The sequence below is a fragment of the Dermochelys coriacea genome, chromosome 7 (genome assembly GCF_009764565.3).
Source record: "Dermochelys coriacea isolate rDerCor1 chromosome 7, rDerCor1.pri.v4, whole genome shotgun sequence".
In the NCBI taxonomy this organism is placed as follows: Eukaryota; Metazoa; Chordata; order Testudines; family Dermochelyidae; genus Dermochelys; species Dermochelys coriacea.
In genome coordinates, this window is record NC_050074.1 from 91,955,955 (window position 1) to 91,974,948 (window position 18,994).

The window sequence follows — 18,994 nt, forward strand, 5'->3', positions numbered from 1 at the left end:
GTCTTGTGGTCAAATATATCCAGCAATCTATTAAAAAAATTATAAAATTTAAATACAATTTTTTTCTGAATCTGTTATGAATCATGTATTCTATAGTCATCAGATTTCAAATAAAAAAACTTTTTAAAATATCCCCCTGCTTACACTAGCAGGAAAAAGTGAGAAAAATACATGAAAAAGTTATCTAAATCAACAGAATAAAAATAAGACTACTCCTTCCAGGCACACCACATGGCTATGTATTTTATATGCCATATGTACTGACTGCATACCAGTAGATATAATACAGTACATGTCTTCAGCAAACATCAAATTAAAAAAAAAAACACGCCTCCAGGGTATTCTTGGTACTGTACAACAGGGAGTGCCCAGCTAAGTAGATTTTTTTTTCCATGCCTAACACTCTTAACATCATCTCATTAAGGACTAGGATGCCTTCTTTAACACACATTCAATGTTGGTGAACTTTAATCTTCTCGCTATATCCAGTGGAGACTCCCCATTCTGAAAGAAATAGACAAAACATGCTGTGATAATAGTCATGGAAGCAGGTACTTGAGTGTGAATGTCTATATTGCAACCAGAGGTGGGAGTGCAGCATGTGTAGAAACACGTGAGATAGTGTTAATCTATTTAGCACCAATCCCAGTAGTAGTGAAGCTGTATCAGCACAGACTTCAGTACAGGTTAGTTCTCTGACTAAATACCCTGAGTCCAGAGCAGGTTGGTACAGCCCAGGCTGAAGTCTGTACTGATGCAGCTTTGTTGCTATTGGTACTCCCACTAACTAGATTAAAGCTAGCTTGGGTATGTCTACGTGGGCTGCAATCACATCTCTGACTGCAGCGCAGACATACCTGAGAGCCTCACTGGACAGATCGGCCAGTTTGTGTTCATCTGTACGGTTTGTATTGCCTGATCCACACCGATAAGAATCCCCAGCATTAAAAGATGTCTCAAAATTAACTGAGTTTGATCCTGCTCCCCATCAGTCAGTGGGTCAGGGTCTTTATTTCAATCATATCAAAATCCATTCTGTTATTCAACATGGCTGATGTCAGAAGTCAGTGTCGAAGCAATAGTAAATGAAGGGACTGCAGTATTGTCAAGATACTTACATGTCGTTGGTATGTAGTGAGAAATCAGTTCTTTCCTTTGACATTTGATTAGAGATCGATGAGCCTCCTTTAGGAACGGAAGTTGCTGATTCAGCCCCTTACACTGGCAAAACCCATTATGCAAGGCTCCCAGCAGCCCTGGGGAGGGCACCCACATATCTCATTTTACCAGGGGGCCTGCAACCAGCCATCATAACTGGAAGTGGGCAGTGCTGGACTGGCAGGGGCATGGGCATGGGCATGGCCAAGACCCCTAGGAGATGCATTGATTCAATATATCCCCCCCAAGCAGCCTGCACAGCTCCAACCATGCACTATTTACAGTTTAAAGCTGCTCTCCCCCAAGGAAGGCAGTGGGGCAAATATTTCTTTCTCCTTCACCAGAAGTGAATCCACTCTTGGGGAGCAGAGCACTCTGCATTTTCCTGTGCCAGCCACATGATTTCTGGAAGCTTAGCAGCACAATGCTCACAGACACAGCTATTATCTCCTTACCTTATTCTTTATAGAAAGGTCTGCATGGGCTTCAAGTAGTAGAGGGACAACTGACTGATTTTTCATTTCACAGGCATAGTGAAGGGCTGTGCTACCAGACTGAAAGTAAACAGAATCCAGGTACAGTTTACTTTTACCATGCTTTAAGCAGAAATTTTAGAAATACATTTATCTTTCGTTTCATCAGCCCACCTGCCAATGGTACTTTGATGTTGGAAGTTGTTTTGTGTGTTTCTTGAAAAAGGATGATATGTAGCCATATGTGATACGGGGCAGAAGGCACTTAATGTGATGGAGTGACAAGATTGATTGTTTTACTATTTACCAGAGATGGGTCTAAGCCACAAAACAAGAATCTAGATACAGGGCCCAGACTTCAGTCTCCGCAAAGCTTGAGAATGTAGAGATTGAGGGATCTGGTTCAGGCTGCATTGCTATCCTAAAGCACATCTACCTACAAACCAGACTGCACAACTCTCCCTCCCTCCCCCACCCCCAGCATAGTACAACTCCTCGTCCTCCCCACAACCTCCTAATGCAGAGCAATGCCTAAATGTGTACAGCTTTGCTACAGCAAAGCTTATGCTGCATGCTAGTAAACATATCTAGGCAGTAGCCTAGGTAGAGGAGAATCACTGCATGTTTGTGTCCAGTCCTGTGAATTTAGCAAGTTGTGGTTGGTGTTTTTTTTTTTTAAACTATTTCTGTATTTAGGAAATTAACAGTTTTACAAATCCTAGCCCTGTAAATATCAAGAGACAATACAATAATCATTACAACAATTAGAGAAACATTACACAGTAGTCATTGGATCTCTCTATTTAACAGGGCATTACCATGTTACAGAGTGAGACTCTTTATCCCTGATATGCCATTTTATGATTTTACTAAACTGAGTGAAATCTCTGGTCACATACTTAACACATCCGGTATGTCTATCAAATGTGAAAATTCAAAAAAATTGGACAGGTATGTTGGTTTTTTCCAGGTGAATGTATTATCTAGACATGTTTACTAGCATCCAAAGTAAGCTTCACAGATTTTAAAAAACTGAGTTGTACAACATACTGGAAGACAGTTCTGGGACCGGTTCTGTTCAATATCTTCATCAATGATTTAGATAATGGCCTAGAGAGTACATTTATAAAGTTTGTGGGTGATACCAAGGTGGGAGGGGTTGCAAGTGCTTTGGAGGATAGGATTATAATTCAAAATGATCTAGACAAACTGAAGAAATGGTCTGAAGTAAATGGGATGAAATTCAATAAGGACAAATACAAAGTACTCCACTTAGGAAGGAACAATCAGTTGCACAAACACAAAATGGGAAACGACTGCCTAGAAAGGAGTACTGCAGAAAGGGATCTGGGGGTCATAGTGAACCACAAGCTAAATATGAGTCAACAGTATTACACTGTTGCCAAAAAAAAAGTGAACATAATTCTGGGCTGTATTAGCAGAGTGCTATAAGCAAGATACGAGAAGTAATTTCTTCTGCTCTACTCTGTGCTAATTAGGCCTCAACTGGAGTATTGTGTTGAGTTCTGGGTGCCACATTTCAGGAAAGATGTGGACAAATTGGAGAAAGTCCAGAGAAGAGCAACAAAAATGATTGAAGGTCTAGAAAACATGAGCTATGAGGGAAGATTGAAAAAATTGGGTTTGTTTAGTATGGCAAAAAAAGACAGAGGGGACATAACAGTTTTCAAGTATTGTACATAAAAGGTTGTTACAAGGAGGAGGGAAAAAAATTGTTGTTCTTTACCTTTGAGCATAGGATAAGAAGCAATGGGCTTAAGTTATAGCAAGAGAGGTTTAGGTTGGACATAAGGAAAAATTTCCTAACAGTCATGGTGGTTTAGCACTGGAATAAATTGCCCGGGGAGGTTGTGGAATCTCCATCATTGGAGATTTTTAAGAGCAGGTTAGACAAACACCTGTCAGGGTAGTCTAGATAATACTTAGTCCTGCCATAAGTGCAGGGGACTGGACTAGATGATCTCTTGAGGTCCCTTCCAGTCCTATGATTCTATAATGATGCAGTTGCAATGCATTAGCTTATGTCCATGTTTTCCTCTAAAGGCTGGCATCAGTGACTATAGCATCTTGCTTCTTTAGCTCATTACACAAGAGAAATGATTCTATTCTTGGGAGAGAAGAATAGGAATAGAGAAGCATGCCTGCTCCTGCCATACCACATCAGCTTTTGTATGATAGTTAGAGAAGCACCTGGGATTCCCTAGCAAGTAGCCTATGGTTGCTATTGAATGTCAAGACCTTTCCTAGACATTATCAATAACTAAGGCTTATGGGACACTATCTGCTCATGTCTTAATGTTGCAGAAACTGTCTGAAGAAAGAGATGAAGCTTTCCCCCCCCACACTCTATGTGGAGGAAAGAGAAAGAGGTTATTTACTGCACCCAGAGACCCTCATGGATGTAGGTATATACCAGGCAGTCTCTAGATGAGACCAGGAGGGAGAAGAAGCCACCCAGTGCCCTCTGAAGACTAAGAGGTTGTAGGGATCAAATTATCCCCCTCCTCCAGAACAAAAAAAATAGCAAAGTTCAGTGTGCCCTTGACCCATAAACTGCACCAGACCAGGTCCATGGATGTTTGTGAAGCCAGGTTGATGGTTCATGTGTAGGACTAGAACCTGAACCTACCCTGACTTTGGATGGATAAAGGGTTCTAGGCCAGCTGTTCATACAGTCGCTCATACCACGACATCACTCAGAATAGTCACAAAGTCTAACCACCCCCAACATAGGGAGTCAGCTACTTTCTGGTGCAGTCCATACCTACTGGCAAACTTGATAGTCCCAATTCTACACACACAGAATCCTTCCATCACCTCTGCTGAATTAAAGCATGTTCACTCCACTGAAGGCTGATTGGTGACTGAACTCAGGTATGTTTCCTTTGCTGTTTGCACTCCTTTAAGGGTGTTGTGGCAATGTAACACTTCATCATTTCCCCAGGATTTGACTAAGACTCTACCACAGCAATAAAGAGCTGACAGTCAAATGTCACACACCAGGGTAAGGGGAGTGTGTCTAACATTTCACATTTGTTTTAGATGCTGTATTTGGAGCAATAGTGATTAAGACTCTAGAGGCAAGAACAATAATTGAGTTGAATAAAAGCCAAGCTGAGCTGCCAAGGGAGAGAAAATTGTGTACTTTAGCAAATTTCAAGGGATAACAGTGAGCCACAGTGACAGACAAGCTTAACATATCAAAACAACCTTTCACCGGTTGCTCTTCCCCTGAAGCATCACATTATTTCAAGTAGCTTCTGAAAGCTACTTTTTCTAAATTAACTAAATGAACGTTGTATACACCACACCAGTGAGTGACCTCTGTGGCTGTACAAACCCACTTACATAGTCCGTAGCATTAACATCTGTGCCAGCTCGAAGTAACATCTTGATTAGGTTTTCATTCTGCTTAGTTTTTGATACCTGTTAAACACATAAAGAAGTCCAACCCTAGTTGGAAAGTTAATTCAGGTAACACATGTTACTAAAAAAGAAAAGGAGTACTTGTGGCACCTTAGAGACTAACAAATTTATTAGAGCATAAGCTTTCGTGAGCTACAGCTCAAGTGAGCTGTAGCTCACGAAAGCTTATGCTCTAATAAATTTGTTAGTCTCTAAGGTGCCACAAGTACTCCTTTTCTTTTTGCGAATACAGACTAACACAGCTGCTACTCTGAAACATGTTACTAAGTAGATTTGGGCTAGCTATGAGCATTCTACTCAAAACAATGGAAATGCCCTATTTGTGCAGTACACTTTCATGTGACACTACTATCTCAGCAGTATATCAGTTATATTCAGAGCCAAATTCTGAGGTCCTTATACACTTTTACAGTTCTTACTCAGTCCTTAATTTGAAAATCGCAATGCAGGATTATTTTGTGTACATTCATAACTCTGGATGAGCTACAGTACAGGGTCCTGCTTGTAACAGCTAATCTGTTGTAGGTAGGTGTCATAGGCTGGCTGGCTGGCCCTTTAAGGGGAGTCAAGCCCAGCCTTGCCTGTCATGATCAACTACCCTCTCAGCTGACCCTGACTGACTAGGGATCAGATGAGCCAGTTCAATTATTAGATCCAACTGGGAAGGGGTCATGAGAGGCTTACAAAAGGTCAGAGAAGTCAATCAAGAGTGGATTGGTCTGGGGGGCTCTAGGAAAATAGTCCTTAAAGTTGCTACTTAATAGAGACCAGAGGAGAAGTAAAGAGAGAGAGATGCCTTCTCCCCTCTTACTCCCAACAGAGGGCCTAAGGTAAGCCTATAAGCTGTAGAAGCCATGTAGGGAGGCTGGGGAGTCAGTCTACCTATAAGAAAAGGAGTACTCCTTTTCTTTTTGTGAATATAGACTAACACGGCTGCTACTCTGAAACCTGTCAGTCTGCCTATAGGATGTCCTCAGCAGGAGCAGAACTTTGGACCCTGTACCAAAGATATAAGCCATATAAAGAAAAGGAGTACTTGTGGCACCTTAGAGACTACAAGTACTCCTTTTCTTTTTGCGAATACAGACTAACACGGCTGCTACTCTGAAATAAGCCATATAGGAAGGCAGAGTGGGAGATTCTGTGTTTCCTTGTGAACTTTATTAATAAACCCATATTCCAAGAAGGAATATTACTTGAGATGTGAAAGCCTATGTCCGAGTTATTGGAGGGTCTAAGAAGGAGACAGTGAAACAGTAGCAGTGGTATGCCGTGATGCTCTTAGTAAGGCATGTAATTTGACACTTGCATGCCTGAGGTGGTCCAAAATGGCTTCCTTCACGTGGCTTGGCCTTGCATGTACGGGGCATGTGAGGTCATGCTGTGCAGAGCGTACTTTTTTGTTCTACAATGTATAGTGGGGAGCTAAATGGAATTGGCCTGCGGGCTGCCAGTTGGGACAGGGTTTTTGTGACTTCTGGGACATGTGATGTATGCCTTGCGTACACAGATGGTATGCCACTGCTAGGAAGCCAATGTACCTACAGTGGTCTCAGGATGAAAAAATGTAAGGTAAGTCTTCCTAGTTTAGTTTGTACTCACCATGATAAGATAGCCAATAAGCAGAACAGGCATTAGGATGATGATAAGCAGGTAGTCAAGGAAACTAAACCGTTTTCTCACAGCATAATGCAAACATGTGCGATCTTTCTAAACAGGGAAGAAACATCTGATCAGCATTAGATGCACTATTATTGCTCTTGTGTATTTCACAGTTTTCTGACTGGTTAGATCTGGAGCATTTCTTTTTCATTAATGTTGAAACAGGACACGGGTATCTTGCTCAACTGAGTGAAATACATTTCAGCTGCACAAAGCCACAGTCCCTGAGCTTCACAGGGGCACAAGTGCATGGGACTGGGGTCTGAAATTGATGTCTCCAGTCCTGAGCTAGGTGAGGGGGAGCATGGGGGAAGAGTGCACTGCAGTTCCCATGTGGCTGTTACTGTAGCCTGTGGGGGAAGAATGGCAAGAATAGCCCCCATTTTTAAGTGTGCCATTAATTGTTAATCTGTGTCATTAGAGATCCCATTGGCTCTCCCCTAGTCACTGAGGGTAATGGGGTGGCTGTGGAGAAGGAGGTAGGAGGGGTTTGGAATAAGCAGCCAAACAGAACTGCTGCAGAGGCAGGGAGAGCTCCCCATGCCCTCAGGAGACAAAGAAGCTTCTGGATGGGGTGGGGAGAGCAGTAAGAGCCGGGCAGCTCTGCTCCCTCTTCCTCGCCTGGGAAAAATGTATTGGCTGCTCCTCCTCTGTAATGCTGCAACAGCAGGCCTGGGAAGGGAGAGAATAAAGCTCCCTTGGAATTGCCATCCCTCCTGACCTGCGGGGGGAGAGAGAGACACAGACATACACACAAAAGTCCCTGGATTTGCCCTGCTGCCAGGCCTGGGAGGGTGTGAAGAGCCTCCAAAGCTACAGATGTGGAGTGGGGAGCAAGGCGGGTGAAGAACTGTGGTGTGGCTGGAGTTGATGGGCAGGCTAAATCACAACATAAATTGCTATGATGCTACAATGACCAAAAATCCAATTTCTCATTTGTTGTCCCACATGCTCTGGGGAGTGAGTGAGTTCAAAACTCCAGATACTGCTTAAAAAAAAAAAAATTTAAAAATCACAATTTTGGGGTCAATCTCATGACTTTTTTAGGTCTGACTTGTGTTTTTTTGTTTTGTTTTAACTTTTGGGGTTGGCAATACTACAAACATTTTCTTCCACTCCCTAATTGCAAAATGTAATCAGATGTCATTAATGAAAAGAGGGGGAATCCTGGGACACTTGGCTATTGCCACTCGCCTTGTTTCTGATGTTCACATTCGCGTTCCATTTCAAAAGGTAACTGACTATTCTGTTGTGTCCCTGTCTGCATGCACAGATTAGGGGGGTATCTCCCCTAAAGCTGTCTTGAATGTTCAAATAATTGCTGTCGTCTTCCAGCAGCAGTTGAATTTGATTGAAGTCATTATCATAAGCTGCCTGGCAAATGGGCTGAGGAAAGGAGGGGAGGAAATGTTAGTGACCCAGGCATTATAGGCCTGAGCCTAGGAGGATCCAAGTACTTCCCACTAGGTGAAGTGAGAGTCCTGCTAGCTCCCTCTCCAGCAGATGTGAGGTCCCTCAATTCCCACCTTCTGGGAAGCGCTCGGCACCTCACAGGCTGAGGCCCCATGAAAAGAGAGAAAGTTTAAGGTCTAATTCCGAGGTAGGCAAACTATGGCCCGCAGGCCACATCCGGCCCGTGGGACCATCCTGTCTGGCCCTTGAGCTCCTGGCCGGGGAGACTAATCCCTGGCCTCTCCTCTGCAGCCTCAGCTTGCCCTGCTGCCAGCGCTCTGGGCGGCAGGGCTGCAAGCTCCTGCCAGGCAGCACAGCTGTGAGCCGCTAGGGGTGTAATGTATTAAATTGCTCCCCAAAGGAATGTGCTACTTATGGAGCACCAGGACTGGCAGCTGTAAGTACACCGTAAATAGCACATTCTTACGGGGAACAATTTAATACACTACACCTGGGTAGGGAAGGCTCTGCCTCCCCAGACAGCCTGGCCCTCCTCCCTATCTGCCCCTCCCACTTCCCACCTCCTGACTGTCCCCCTCTGACCGCCAACCCATCCAACCCCCCCCAGCTCTTTGTCCCCTGACGCCCACCCCCCAGGACCCCAACCCCTATCCAACCCCCCCCGTCCCCTAACTGCCCCAACCCGTATCCACACCCCTGCCCCGACAAGCCCCCTGGGACTCCCATGCCTATCCAACCCCCCCTTGTTCCCCATCCCCTAACTGCCTCCCGCCAGAACCTCTGCCCCATCCAATTGTCCCCTGACTGCCCCCCCGGACCCTCTGCCCCTTATCAAACACCGACCTGTGGTGATCTGATGCTTGCAGTGCTACGGCGTATGCGTGGGCAATCCAGGAAAAAGGGGGCGAAATGATTTGTCTGCAGTTCCTTTCATAGAGGGAGGGAGGGGTGACTGACGACATATACCCAGAACCAGTTGCGACAACGTTTTTGCCCCATCAGGCATTGGGAACTTAATCCAGAATTCCAATGGGCAGTGGAGACTGCAGGAACTGTGGGATAGCTACCCACAATGCACCACTCTGAAAGTTGACACTAGCCACGATACTGTGGAAGCACTCCGCCGACTTAATGCGCTTAGTGAGGACACACACAATTGACTGTATAAAATCGCTTCCTAAAAATCGACTTCTATAAAATTGACCTAATTTTGTAGTCTAGATATACCCTAATAGTTCAATCTTGAAAAATGCTGCACCCCAATCCACTAACCCACCTAAACAGGTGCTTACTTTCACATACAGTGAGTAATCCCATTGATCAGAACTCTTGAGTAAGAAGGTACAGTTTTTACATAGTAACTCTTCAGAATAGAGCCACACTTCAAGTTAAAATAGAAACTTTTTAAAAAGAAAACAGAAGGGATCACTTCACTTCTGTAAATATTGGTCAAGAAAGCTTAAATATAAGTAACACAATTTCTGGCAAGATATATTGGACTTTTCTTTTAGCAATCCCAATACAATGATCAACCTGAATGCTGGTATTTGAAATGGTACTATGTTTAAGTAGTGCACGTAGTGGAACTTCAGTGTGCTCCAGCAGGTCTAATGGAACAATGTAGTGCAACCACATTAATGTGCTTCATAAATCATAACCCTGCAGCATGCATTGCTGCTCTGTGTAGACTTTCCCTGAGAGTACCTAATCTGTGTAATCCAGAAAAGAGCGGGTCCTAGGTAGGAATTTTCCCAACATCCTTAACCATGAAGACTTGCGTAGAAAAGTCATTTAGTTTCTCAGCAATGTCCTTGTCTTCCTTAACTGCTCCCTTTATTCAATTGATCCAGTGGACCTAGAAGTTCTGTCACAACCTTATTCCATCTGATCTACTTAAAGAATCTTTTTTACCCCTTTTTCTGTCTGCTCTTCAAAATCCATTTAGGCCCTTCTAATTTCCCTACTAATATTGCCTGTTCTAGTTTATGCTCCTGTTTAATGCCTTCACTAGGGTCAGATTTAGAAAGATTTCAGTTTGTCTCAAATAGCCTTTCAAACCTTGGCATTTAGCCATAATGTTTTATTCATGCCCTGTTCCTTTTTTGTTCAGCAGTTTAACCTGCCTTCTAAGGCTTTGTTTTCGTAAGCAGCATCCATGCCACCTCTAGGGATTTTATTTCCTTTATTTTTTTCACTTTATTGCTTCTTTGACTAACATTCTCCTTTTAGTGAAATCTTCCTTTCTAAAGTTGTCCCTTTTTGGTACCCTACCTCCTCTTAGACGCTGAACCTAATTGTGTCATGGCCACTTATTTAGTGGCTTAATTACTGTTACTTCTTGAATTAGCTCATGTGTGTTGTTTAAGACTTGCTCAAGACTACATTTTCCTCTTGCATGCTCAAGAGCTAGCTGTCCTAAAAAAAATCGTGACTCCTAGAGAAATTGTTTTTTTGCACACACTGTCCTGTTGTGCCATTTGACTAGTTTAGAACTGGGTGGTTGAAGTCCCTCATTTAGAAGAGGACAAATAAGTGGCAAATGTATGACTGGGACTTAAACCAGAAAAAGGGGCTGGCTGGTTAGAGTGCAGGCTCTGAGAGTCAGGACATGCTCCTGGTACTCTTACCTGGTACAATGTTGCTACATAAAACACTTCAGGCTTACTTAAGGTCCACTTCTACTTTGTCTCGGACCTTATAAATTTCAGCTGTGGCTGTTTATAGAAAAAGGGTGGAGAGTGCCCTAGATAAGGTACACCACAAGGAAGTAATTTCCCTTGAGTAGGGAGGTCTGTACTGTGACCGATATGACAATATCCTGAACAAATCTTATGGCATTAAGATTAGCATTACTGAAGTAAATTCAATGGTTTTGGGGTCCACTGTATTAAAAAGGCAATTGTTTGTGTTATTGTGAAATTGTATTTAACGTTAGGTATGCTAACTCTAATCAGCCCTTTGAAGCCACCCCCGGAGAGGATTCTACGTACTAGTTCAAACTGGATTCTCCAGGGACCAATGGACAAAGGATTTGTGCATCATTAGCCTGGTTTTAAACAGCCTCGGGGCTTTTTCTGATCCAGCAAATGGACAGAACCTCTGGTTCAAGGAGGGTCCCAATTGTTAGGGAAGAGTTGGAGGGACTGACCCTACTGAGGCCCCAAAAAACACTGTTCTTGTTCTGAACGGAAGCTGTGATTAACTTGGAACCATAAAGAAACCACTTATGTGAGGTTTTGAGCTCCTGTCACAGCCCATGTTAGGGCTGAGGTAATCTCTGGTAAGCTTATTTGCATGAGTATAGTTTTGTTGTTGTTCTCTGTAGTGCTTTTACCTTAAGAATAAAATAGGCTTGCACAGGAAGTGTATGTGGTTATGAGCAGTTACACTTAATGCTTTGAAGAGAAAGTTCACCAGCCTTCTTAGGCAGAGTCTCTTGCTGAGAACAACAACATGAAGGCAAGGAACTGTTCAACCTTGAGATATCCCAGTCAAATGGGAGAGAGATGCATGTCTCCGAGAGGTGATGGCCAGGGAGTCATCTCAGAAATTGCAAGTGACTGATCTTAAGGTTGTGTCTTGAGCTCCATTAACAGGAGGAGGAAAAAAAAAATCAAAGAGCAGGGGAAACTGCAAACTATTCAAGCCTAATAACAGCTAATGGCAGATATTAGAGCCTTAAAGGAAAAGCTAGGGACTTAGCAGACAGTTTCATCCTCTTATACCTAGAAGAGTACTCTGCTTTAGGGTTGAGGCACACTAGTTGAACAGCGTGATGAACCTTGTATTACTGCTGCTCTTGAGAAATGACTTCAGTCTCCTGGGTTGTTGGTCTGATGACTCTTGGCAGGACTAAATTAAGATGACCCTATACAGGCACAAGGACACAATCACCGCTCTGGGGGAATGCCTGTCTGTCTTGCAAAGAAGAGCAGTGACTAGCGTTGGGGATAATTTCTAGGAAGCTTTAGGAAAACTCCACTGATCTGCATGACCAGAGTACCAAGTTGCAGGTTCAGATCACAGAATTCAAAAGACAACTGACTGATCGAAAGAGGAACTACAAGCCACTTTGGTGAAGGTGGAAAAGGAAGCACCCCAGAAGAACACGGCCCAGAAGGTAATCAGTAAGATGGAATCTCAGGTCACTGAACTTTAGAGAGACTTGGGGCTAGATTCACAAAAACTTAAATGTGGTGGTACTCAGTGTTGCCATGCCTAACTTTTAGGGTCCTGGAAATATCACAGGGATTCACAAAGCCTAGGTTAGGCTCCCTATACAGTGAATTGGGAGAGACACATGCCTCATAATGGGATTCACAAAAGCCAGCACACTATATAGCTTGCCTGAGCTAGCCAATGGGAGATGCCAAGCCAAGGGGTATGCTAAGCCCATGCCTCCCTGCACTGGGGAATCTCAGCTGCAAATTCTGTCTTGATGTTAAGCACTTACACCATTTTAACACAAAGCAAGAAGGGGGCACCTCCCTCATAACTGTTAGCCCAGGGGTTAGGATGATGATACTCCCCCCAGCTATACTGTGTAAACTTGCCTATAGGGGTCTGATCTGAGCATTCATACCGTATTGGGTCCTATGGGCAATTTAGGCAAAGGAATGCCTGCCTTTTCCCCCACCTTGTGCATCATTCTGGGTTTAAGTATCCAGGTGCCAGATGTAGGGAATATGATCAGAGGCAGAAATATAAGCACCTAGGGAATTTTCACTGCAAACATTTGCTTATTCAGTTTAGTGGCCTGTAGAGTTCAGGATCATCTGAGCGGGGGTTCTATGAATCCCAATTGGATCTGATTATGGGATTTAGGCCTAAAATGGCAGGCAGTTTCCTAAATTCTTTTGTGAATATAGCCCTTGGAGTCTGAGCGGCCAGGAACAAACCAGAAACCCAGGAGCTGGGGGTTGAGGGGAGAGCTGTATGTAGTGAAAACATCCACAAGACACACTAGACTCCACAGTTGCACAACAGGAGCTCAGATCAAAGCAGGCTCTGAAGAAGACCCTGGATAATGAAGCAGAGGCATTTACAAACTGCAACCCTGTGAAGGAGCTGGGTTGTACTTCAGACAATCCCTCACCTTAAGACAAGTGTCCCCGAGCTCTCTTCCTTGGAGCTGAAGCTGTAACTTAGGCCAGTTTCCCCTCCTAGCTGGTCCTTTTTTCCCCACTCCCAATCAATGCTTTCACCCTCATCTTAGGAGGGTTCATCAGGCAGATCATCTTCTGAGGGAAGAGACAGAATATATAGTAGTCTTCCCAGAGTTTGTCCAATTGGTTGGGAGCGAGGGGGACACTGCCCACCCACACTCTACAAGGCTCCTGGTCCCAGGCTTTTAAAGAAGCAGTAGCCTGGATTTTCTCCAAATCTTCACTAGTCATCTGGGACCATAGTCCTCTCTCCCAACATCTACTTCTGCCTTCTCTAGGTCTTCATCCACTCTAAAAAGCCCCAGAACTTAAAGGGGGACACCACAGAACTGATGTTGACTGACCCTTGCATCTAAAAGAGGCAAGAAAGGAGAAAGTGCTTTTCTCTAAAATAGCAGAAGTCCTTACACAAGGACATGGTATTTGATCCAGATGCATGTTTGGGAGGGGTCCCTGTGTGTGGTTGTGGAGAACAGGCCACTCTGTAGAATGCTGCCTGACCTTGATTCTATGGGGTCTGCAGTGAGTTGTATAACTTTCTTCCATTTGTTATGGAAACCTGTAAGAGTAGTGCAGAGGCAGACAATGGTTAGCACAGATCCTGCCACAGTAACAGGAATAATCCAAAAAGGGGAGCATGGATCCTCAAGAGCTTGATCCAAAGGCCATTGAAATCAGCGGGAGTCCTTCCATGGACTTACTGGGTATTACATCAAGCTCTCAACAAATTGAACTTCTCTAACCAAAATACTGATGACAGTATGACAGATTTTGTTCATCAGATTAACATTTTGTTAAAGCATTTGGTTAGATCAGAATGTGGTGGTCATGGAGCTGATCTCTAACTTACGAATACTGGATTTTTATCTGGTTATTGGAATGTTTACTGAATGAATGTATCTGCTTAGTCTAATAGGGTGCTATCTGGTAAAAACAAGCAGGAAGCAAAAAAAATGGCTGCAGATAAGCTAGCCCTTGGCAAACACTTGGGGGTTGTTCTGAGACAATACCATTACAAGAAACAGGCCTAAAACAATAGTCCTTTAGCTCTCCGATCAGTTTAAAAATGGACTGTCTCTGAAAGGAGGAGGTAGTTGTTGGGCAGGTGTTCTGGCAACCCCTGTGTGCATGTACCTTCCAGGGGTGTCTGAAGAAGGCTAGTCCTGCACAGGTTACCATCAAGGGTAAGAACAATGTGCCTGTAGACATGTTTGTTTTAAATTCCCCCCTCCCTTATTCTTTGCTCCTACTGTGATCAATAAGTACACAGATTTAAGAAGGTTGATCTGATGGCTGTATATACTACTAGTCAAGGACTCCTGAAGGGAAAAGTCACAGGTGCTGAGCTCTGTTGTGCTTGCTGGGTAAGCACAATTGACGCATAGGGTGCTCTATCCCAGAGTCTCATCTGAGAGAGAACTTAATACTTCCCCTGGGCTGGAAAGGGCATGAGGCCTGTCAAGGTTCCTTCCCCACTCTAAACTCTAAGATACAGATGTGGGGACCTGCATGAAAGATTCCCTAAGCTTATTCTTACCAGCTTAGGTTAAACTTCCTCAAGGTACGAACTTTGCCTTGTCCTTGAACCCTATGTTGCCACCACCAAGCGTGTTAAACAAAGAACAGGGACAGAGCCCACTTGGAGGCATCTTCCCCCAAAATATTCCCCCCAAGCCCTACATCCCCTTTCCTGGGGAAGGCTTGATAAAAATCCTCACCAATTTGCATAGGTGAACACAGACCCAAACCCTTGGATCTTAAGAACAATGAAAAATCAATCAGGTTCTTAAAGAAGAATTTTAATTAAAGTAAAAGAATCACCTCTGTAAAATCAGGATGGTAAATACCTTACAGGGTAATCAGATTCAAAACGTAGAGAATCCCTCTAGGCAAAACCTTAAGTTACAAAAAGACACACAAAAACAGGAATATACATTCCATTCCGCAGAGCTATTTTACCAGCCATTAAACAAAAGAAAGCTAACGCATTTCTAGCTAGATTACTTACTAACTTTTTACAGGAGTTCTGAGCTGCATTCCTGAGCTTTTCCTGGCAAAAGCATCACACACACAGACAGACCCTTTGTTCCCCCCCCACAGCTTTGAAAATATCTTGTCTCCTCATTGGTCATTTTGGTCAGGTGCCAGCGAGGTTATCCTAGCTTCTTAACCCTTTACAGGTGAAAGGGTTTTGCCTCTGGCCAGGAGGGATTTTTATAGTTCTGTATACAGAAAGGTGGTTACCCTTCCCTTTATATTTATGACAAAGCCTGACACCTGAGGAAAGGGAATGAGGTCTGTACTCAGAGAGGGGATAGCAGTGCAGCTAGTCTTGTAACTGTGACCCAGAGTACAGATAGCTACAATCTCTCAAAATTGCATGGGGGGTTTTATGAAATAGTCTTACATTTCCATTTGCTTTTATAAAATGGAGTCCCTTCCCACAAAGGATAGATGCTCTGTTCCAGAAACTCCATTGCATTAATTTAGGCCTTGAAATCTAACTCAAGTTGACACACCTATGCTACAAATTGGGTGTGAATCAATGTTTAAGAGAATAATTGCAAAATAAAACAATTATTTACACTATTTCTGAAAAATCTGTCAGCATCTCAACTGTCCAGAAACTACAACTTGTCACTCATTTAAATCGCTGTTCATTTATATTAGTCATGTAGGAGCCTTACTTTCCAAAGAAAATTACTCCCTAAAAATGCATTCTACTGGAAAAATAACTAATGAATTTAGTTGTTTACTAAAATGTATGAAAGAAATGTTGACAATAATTACACTGACTCTGCTCTAATTAAACCTCTTAAACTTTCAGTTTTTGATGTAAAAAGCCTGAGAAAGTTCTATCAGAGTAGTAAAGACTTTAAAAGGAAGTTGTAAATGTCTGTCTACAGCTTTGAAGTGGAATGAAGTCCAGCCAGTTAGTTGGCTTATGAACATGTGCAACTGAACTATATATAAATTAAAGTGCCTCATTCCCTTTCATTTGAAATAGTGATTTACTTTTTAAATGAAAACTTTATTGCATTTCCATATGTCAATTTAGTTTTTGAGAGGCATGTACATTCTATGCTATATCCAGCAGGAGAAACCAATCCATTGTAATCAGAGTTTAGGGAGCAAAGGAGAGATTCAGCTCCTTGTCTGTAATTATGGAAAGCATTTGGCCATACATTTTATACAGCACTCTTGATAAAATCAAGGCACCCTCTTCCTCCCCACCACTGTCTTCCCCATTACTGATGATAAGGTGTGGGTGGGAGAGAGGAGAGAACTCTCTTCCATTCAGCAAAGAGAAATGGCCCCTGGATTTGGCCCTTAAGGCAATAGTTTGGCTTGGTTTTAACACAGTTGGTAAAGTGGCCATTCAGTGGCATTGCCTAACATGTCAAACAGAACCCCAAACTGCTTTGCTCTGAATGCAGAGCTGTAGCATACTCTGAACTTAGCTAACACCTTCTTCTCTGAAAATGAAACAACCCATATAAAGTAGGTATTTGTACAAAAAGTACCCTTAGCCATGTGTAAAATATTATACTTTAGACAAGATGGGGTTTTCACTTCCTAATACAAGCCTGTCAAGGAAATCTAAATCTCTTCTATATAGATCTTCTACAGTTTCCCACATACCTCATAAGAAATGACCACATACCTCTGAATAAAGTATCCCCATGACTGTTCTTGCCTGAAGTCCTTTGTAACTCACTTGACCAGCAGATTTTCTTGACTTTCAGTTGCTCTTGAGTTTACTTAAAGTTGATTAAAATTTAATCTCAAGAGTCATTTAGCAGTGTGATTTGAGCCAGGAAATATGTAGGTATCTGAGCCTTTCCAAAGCTACACTTGTTGCTTTCCTAATCGGGGAGTATGAAATGACGCCGTTTTCAAAAGCCCAACCCAGTGAGGTAAACATGAGAGTGTGGGTTTACTGCAAGGCTGACACAAGTAGTACAAGTTACAACAGCTAGAAGTATTTTGCAATAGCAAGTTCTCTAAAAGAAAAAGGTTAAACTAGCCACAGGGGAGAAGACAAATTGCACAAGAAAATGAATGGAGAAATGTGAGACTTCTAAAACAAGAATTTACAGAAGTAGGTGTTAGATTATCACCCAAATAGTAAAAAATGGGACTCTAGAACATAACAGCTGTGACTGCAGAAAATGTGATTAAACTAGCAAGAGTGGTGTTAACATTCCCATTGAAAGGGAAGTGCAGATTTGTTTTATCGATAAATACGCTTCCATTAGTACACAATCACAGAAATCTGAAACAATGAATCTAGTCTATCCACTGCTAAAATGGGATGGAAAAGGAGTTCAGGTTGTGGTACAATAACTATCACTTATACAGCATCATCCGTGTATGTAGTGTTTTACAATAACTAGGGAAGGCAAAGAATATGTCCTGGGGAATTTACAATACAATGATCACTGTCCTTCACAGTTACTAGATTCTTCACAATTGAAGTATCCCATATCTCTCCAAACTATTCTATATTCCCGGGTGTGAAATTTAGTCATTAAGCAGCCTCAGTGATTTTCAGTGCAGGCACAAGGAAAACTGAAAAATTACCTACCCTTCTATATGCCCAGAATAACATGAGACACTTACCTAATCCACAAACAAACCATGCTTTTCTGTGCCCCTTGCCAGCATAGGGTGCCACCATCTTCTCTGAGAGCAGCCTGGTGGCTAAGAGAGCTAACATAATCTTTGGATATATAAAGAGAGGAATATGGAGTAAAAGTAGGAAGCTAGTATTGCCTCTGCATGCACCATTATTGAGATCATTACTGGAATATTGTGTTTAATTCTAGTGTCCAAACTTTAAACAGGATGCTGAAAAATTCAAGGAAAAAAGCTAAAAGAATAATTTGCAGTCTGGAAAACTTGCCTTCTTAATAAAGAGACTGAACTCCTTCAATCTATTTAGTTTATCCAAGAAAAGGTTCAGCAATAAATTGAGCATGGCCCATAAGGACTGACATGGGAAGATTTGATAGTAGACAGCCTTTTAATCTAGGAAACAAAGGCATATCAATGACCGAAACTGAAGATGACAAATTCATATTGGAAATTTGGTGCAGTTTTTTTAACTGTGAGGGTAATTAACCATTGGAAAAACTTATCTAGGGATGTGATGGATTCTCAATTACTTGTAGTTTTGAAATCAAAATTAGATGTCTTTCTAAAAGATATGATCTAGCTGAGCTAGAAGACTGGCTTAATGCAGGAATCACTTGATGAAATTCTGTGGCATGGTGTTATGCAGGAGATAAGACTAGAGAACCATAATGGTCCCTTTTGGCCTTAAAAAATCTAAGAAAATGGCCCCTTTTCTGCACCAGTCATTTCCAGATTGCAGAAGTCTTCAGTAACTTCTCAGAAAGAAATAAAAAGGAAAACAACCGTTGTGGCTGTGGCTAGGAGAGGCAGCAGGGACTTTTTACTTTAATTAGTTCAGCGTTTGGTTTTTCAGTTCCTAAGAAAAGCTGTGGATGTTGTCTCCAAACTCAGCTGATAACAGCTCTGTTGTCATTAGTATTTCTAAAAAGAAAAGCAATACTTGTGGCACCTTAGAGACTAACAAATTTATTAGAGCATAAGCTTTCGTGAGCTACAGCTCACTTCATCGGATGCATTTGGTGGAAAAAAAAGTCTTCT

The 18,994-nt window shown here is 42.5% G+C and overlaps 1 protein-coding gene across 2 annotated transcripts; it reads right to left on the reverse strand.

Moving 5' to 3' along the window:
• Nucleotides 1–216: 216 nt before the first annotated feature.
• Nucleotides 217–17,232, reverse strand: ANKRD22 (ankyrin repeat domain 22). Of its 2 annotated transcripts, XM_038409766.2 has the most exons (7): nt 16,983–17,232; nt 8,997–9,080; nt 7,935–8,126; nt 6,681–6,788; nt 5,001–5,078; nt 1,614–1,712; nt 217–504 (listed from the first exon to the last, which is right to left on the reverse strand). In XM_038409766.2, the coding sequence occupies exons 1-7, from the start codon at nt 17,001–17,003 to the stop codon at nt 427–429; spliced, it is 660 nt and encodes a 219-aa protein (XP_038265694.1). In that variant the 5' UTR covers nt 17,004–17,232; the 3' UTR covers nt 217–426. The 2 variants fall into 2 exon arrangements, with proteins under 2 accessions (XP_038265694.1, XP_038265697.1); XM_038409769.2 differs by lacking the exon at nt 8,997–9,080 and having other exon boundaries at nt 16,983–17,227.
• Nucleotides 17,233–18,994: the final 1,762 nt, after the last annotated feature.

Bases quoted from the DNA above. Each gene is read 5' to 3' on its own strand.
- ANKRD22 (XM_038409766.2), bottom strand. From the start codon at position 17,003: ATGGGGATACTTTATTCAGAG. The intron at 8,127-8,996 runs GTCGGTGTTTGA...TCCTTTCCTCAG, and splicing joins CAAGCATCAGATCACCACAG to CCCATTTGCCAGGCAGCTTA. The intron at 6,789-7,934 runs GCGAGTGGCAAT...TTCCCTGTTTAG, and splicing joins ATGTGAACATCAGAAACAAG to AAAGATCGCACATGTTTGCA.